General features: G+C 39.2%; 1 protein-coding gene across 2 annotated transcripts; it reads right to left on the bottom strand.

Moving 5' to 3' along the window:
* Positions 1-849: 849 nt before the first annotated feature.
* Positions 850-3,151, bottom strand: LOC148019010 (protein LATERAL BRANCHING OXIDOREDUCTASE 1-like). Of its 2 annotated transcripts, none has more exons than XM_087701535.1 (4): positions 2,758-3,151; positions 2,272-2,516; positions 1,452-1,776; positions 850-1,303 (listed from the first exon to the last, which is right to left on the bottom strand). In XM_087701535.1, exons 1-4 carry the CDS (start codon positions 3,055-3,057, stop codon positions 1,058-1,060), a joined length of 1,116 nt encoding a protein of 371 aa, XP_087557661.1. In that variant the 5' UTR covers positions 3,058-3,151; the 3' UTR covers positions 850-1,057. The 2 variants fall into 2 exon arrangements, with proteins under 2 accessions (XP_087557661.1, XP_087557662.1); XM_087701536.1 differs by having other exon boundaries at positions 2,272-2,571; positions 2,758-3,149.
* Positions 3,152-4,226: the final 1,075 nt, after the last annotated feature.

The following is a 4,226-nucleotide window of genomic DNA, read 5'->3' as shown; positions in this document are numbered from 1 at the left end:
GTTCCTATCATAACATTCATGTGTGCACTTCTCAAGGCCACTTTCACTTGTTATATGAATAGGCAATCCTACATTGATAGCCTCATTCCCAAGGCATGCCTATTACCAAACTAACTCATCTTTTTAGAAACACAAAAGACTTGCAAGAGAGGCTTACTTTACCTTAATAGCCTGACTCCCTTTGAGAATACCTCACCTTTTGAGATCATGTGATCTAATCTCCTTCACTTATTTCATGTCTCCTTTTTTGTCTTGTTTTGGATTGGACCTCCTACATAGAACTTCACACCACATTAACAAGGGCACTTTTAGCAATGTTATTTTGGATTGGTCCCCCTACATAAAATGTCACACACTATCAATTGGGGTGCTTTGAGATACTTACAAGGTTCTAAGTTCTAGTAAATTCTATGCAAGAATCCCTTCATGGTTTTTTCTTGGCCAATTCACCTTATTAAATTGAATTATATGTAGAAGCATGTGTAACACCAATATGAGAGTCATAAGACACTTGAGAAGCCTTCTATTGAACTTTATATAAGCTTCCCATCTCTTGTTTTATTTTGGCAACTAGTCACATGTAGATGCTATATGCATAAATTTCAACATCTAATGATCAACCCTACCCTTCCCCCTCCCCCCAAAACACACACGTGTGCGTGAGTGCACCACTCCATGTGCATCCACATTCCCACTAGATTTTAAAAGTTGGTAGTTCCCACATGAAAGTTGAACTTCTTACAAACTAACCATTTGAAATTCTAGGTAAGTGACCGTAGCAATATAAAATTATCTTTATAATATTACTAACAAACAATCTCCACATGGTGAAGTTGAGTCAATGTATGATGATATCAAATGAAATAAAATTTGTATGAAAAAAATGAATTGTCACATGGAAGAAAATTTGTATGACAAAAAGGAATTATCTAACTACTCCCTAATATAGCTAGCTCTAGTGTCTTATGAAGTGGGATGTTGCATACTTAAAAGGGCATGGCTAATTTTACATTCATAAAATGCTTATACATAATTGGCTTTATTTATAGTCAAAGGCTCATGCCTTTGCAAAATCAAGACCACCCTTGTTTGCTTGAAGTGCCTTGCTATAAACATTCTTATAGTAGTCTCCAAATAGTGTTGGCTTGAAACGAGATGGATTCTTTTGATCTATTAAGACAGGGATGGGGGCAATAGTGGTATCGTGAGCGGGTCCAAAAAAGCATGCTATTGACATTCTTGCCTGCTTGAAGTTGGTAAACACCCTATGTTCAATGCTCTTGTACTTGCCATTTGTGAGTATCTTCCACATGACATAGAAAGTAAAATAAAATTCATGATAAGTCATTGACCATTGGAAAATGGAATAACAATCTCACAGCACTGCACAATGTTAAAAATAAAAAGCAAGTAACCGAAAAGGGATCCATCATCAATGTGATGGGACTTACCTCTATTTGGTCGCCAACATTAACAATGAGGGCATCTGGATGAGATGATTTGACAAGAATCCAATTTTTGTTCTTGCGCACTTGTAAGCCAGGGACACCATCTTGGTGAAGGATTGTTATACTAACAATGTCAGAATGGGGGCTAAACCCCATAACAGCACTTGGGTTGGGACAAGGGGGATAGTAGTTGATCCTTAGTGCACCAGAAGGTAGTTTTGGCACAACCATTTCACAATCACTCTTCAAACCAAGACTATCAAAGATGGCCCCATATATTACATTTGCAAGCCTCTCCACACGATCAAAGTACTCAAGAAGTGGTGCTCTAGAAGATGCAAAGTTACTCATTAAGAACATGAATAAAAGTATGTAAGCATTTATATATGAGATATGGATGTGCAGGTACATGTTACACACAATATACATACATAAATACATGCATACATGTATGTGTGTTTAGTCAAACACATACATGCACAATGAATGCATGTACATGTGTCTGTGTGTGTGTGTGTGTGTTTATGTGTGCATGTGTGTGTGTGTGTGTGTGTGTGTGTAGGTACAAAAGTATGTATGAATGTATGTCCCAATCTAAAAAGTGTAACTATGCAAACTCTAAGCTCAAGAAGTTCTTGAAATAATGTTAGACTCTAGTGGAGGTGCACTACCATGAAGTCTTGCTTAGTATGTGTATTCAAGGTGTATATGGAATCGAACCAAAAACTTGCATTCTTGTGCAATATGTATATTGAAAAATTCACATTATATCTCTCCTTTCTTAAACTCGCATGGTATATAATGGGATTATTAAGGTGCTTGCCTGCGGATTGGAAGATTGTTGGGGGAGATTTTGAAGTCATTAGTATCACTTCCACAAGGTGAGAGACGCTTAAATACTAATGCCTCCACCCAATCTTGTGGTGACGTTGCAAATTGTGAGTTGAAGCCTCCCTTATAAAACGTGCCCCCAATCCTTCTCCTCTCTTGAGGGGGTTGATCAAAAAAGTGCAAAGCAGCCTTGCGGATGTTACGAATGGCGTCTGATTCTACTCCATGGTTTATCACCTCAATAAGCCAAACAAAGTGCCATCCATGAGATTGTTGAAGTGTCAAAAAAGCACTAATTCATACACAAGAAGAAATATAAGAACATAGGATGCATGGAGTGGAAATGGCAAGAGAGGGAGAGAAGAGAGAGTAGTAGGTTTAACAGGCACTCACGCCTAACAAGCTTTGACAAATGGCTAAGCGAATGAGAATGAATCAGTGGTGCCTAATTAGGGTGAGCAAAGCAAGCTGAGGTTACCTGGAAGAAGCCATAGTCCTCGCATGCACGACCTATCCTCTCGAGTACCTTCACCCTTCCTGAAGGTTGATGAGACGCATCCGAGGTGAGACTTATTAGATCAGAGACATCAATGACCGGGATTTCCTCATCAGACATCAATTGCCGTTGACAGGTGCCATTGTAATCTTCGTCTGGCGATGCGCCGTTATCGAGGAAGCCATCGACGAAGGGCCGATCTTCCGGAGGGCGGATAAACATGGGCGGCACTTCTTGTATCCCATTATCAATCAACTCCTTGACGCTTAGAAAAGAGGACATCTTCTTACACACACAGACACAGACAGACACGCACAGACACACAGAGAGAGAGAGAGAGAGAGAGAGAGAGAGAGAGAGAGAGAGAGAGTGTGTGTGTGTGTGTGTGTGTACCTCGTGCGTTGGTAAAGACTCGGATATAAATCCACCGGATAAGCAAAGCTGGCATCTCTGGCTACGCTTTGCTTTCAGAACATCAAAGGAGACGTACGTGATAAAAGGTCTTGATGTTAAATCATGATGTTTCAGAACATCAAACCAATTAGTTGGTTTTTCTAAGGCCTACGTGAGATTTAGGCCTACGTGAGATTTAGGCTTTGCATAAGGAGACGCATTGAAGTGAGCTGTGAGAATATTAAACAAATTAGGTGGTTTTTCTAAGGACTAAGAGAGCTTTAGTAGGGTTTGTCAGCTCTCCCATCCATTGCTAGAAAGGAACAAAATAAATTTACTCGTGTCCTAAAAATTTACTGGGGCTATGTACCTAGCCCATGTTGCACACAAAACTCTGTGAATCCAACGTGTTTATAAAACAAAAATATCTCATTCATACTTTTCATCACATGCCATAAACCATAGTAGGATAGAAAGATCTCCTTCCCATTGTGCTCTCTTTAACATGCATGACTCTCTTAGATTATATTCAAAGATCAAAGCCCATTGAATGTAACTCTCAAACTCACAATCATAGAATAAGAATGCTTTTGACCTACCTAGTTGAGTGCCCACCTATGCCTCGACTTGAATTTCCTTATGAGACTTACTATACTCAAAGACCATTCATCTTAAGCATGAGAGAAACTAGAAGAGTATGAATAGTCCTCAAAACTTAGTGAGTACCAAAACATATTCATAATCATTGTTGCTTTTAACGTTGCCCAATGCAAAGCCAATTTTGACTTGGCTCACACTTCACTATCAAACTTAATAGTTTTCTCCTTAAATTGGGATCCACATGCGAACTTTTCACCAAAAGGCTATAGTAGATATCCAACTATCCTCTCTGTCCTAACTTTGACTTCAATAGCTTTTTGACATGTGATCTAACATCACCATTACTCAAATAATGAAGCTATGATGAAGACCACTAGTTGGCCCACTCCACACATCTTCCACCATTTCTTCACCTTGTCACAATAGACCCCAAGTAGTCACTTGATTTTCTTGCTTGA

This window comes from Lygodium microphyllum, chromosome 20, assembly GCF_053477565.2.
Source record: "Lygodium microphyllum isolate KBCC chromosome 20, Lygodium_microphyllum_v1.1.10, whole genome shotgun sequence".
NCBI lineage: Eukaryota > Viridiplantae > Streptophyta > Polypodiopsida > Schizaeales > Lygodiaceae > Lygodium > Lygodium microphyllum.
Note: the sequence above shows the minus strand (reverse complement) of the source record. Positions and strands in the feature narration are given on the sequence as shown.

Bases quoted from the DNA above. Each gene is read 5' to 3' on its own strand.
- LOC148019010 (XM_087701535.1), bottom strand. From the start codon at position 3,057: ATGTCCTCTTTTCTAAGCGTCAAGGAGTTGATTGATAATGGGATACAA. The intron at 2,517-2,757 runs GTAACCTCAGCT...TGGCTTATTGAG, and splicing joins AGGACTATGGCTTCTTCCAG to GTGATAAACCATGGAGTAGA. The intron at 1,777-2,271 runs GCAAGCACCTTA...TGCATCTTCTAG, and splicing joins AACAATCTTCCAATCCGCAG to AGCACCACTTCTTGAGTACT.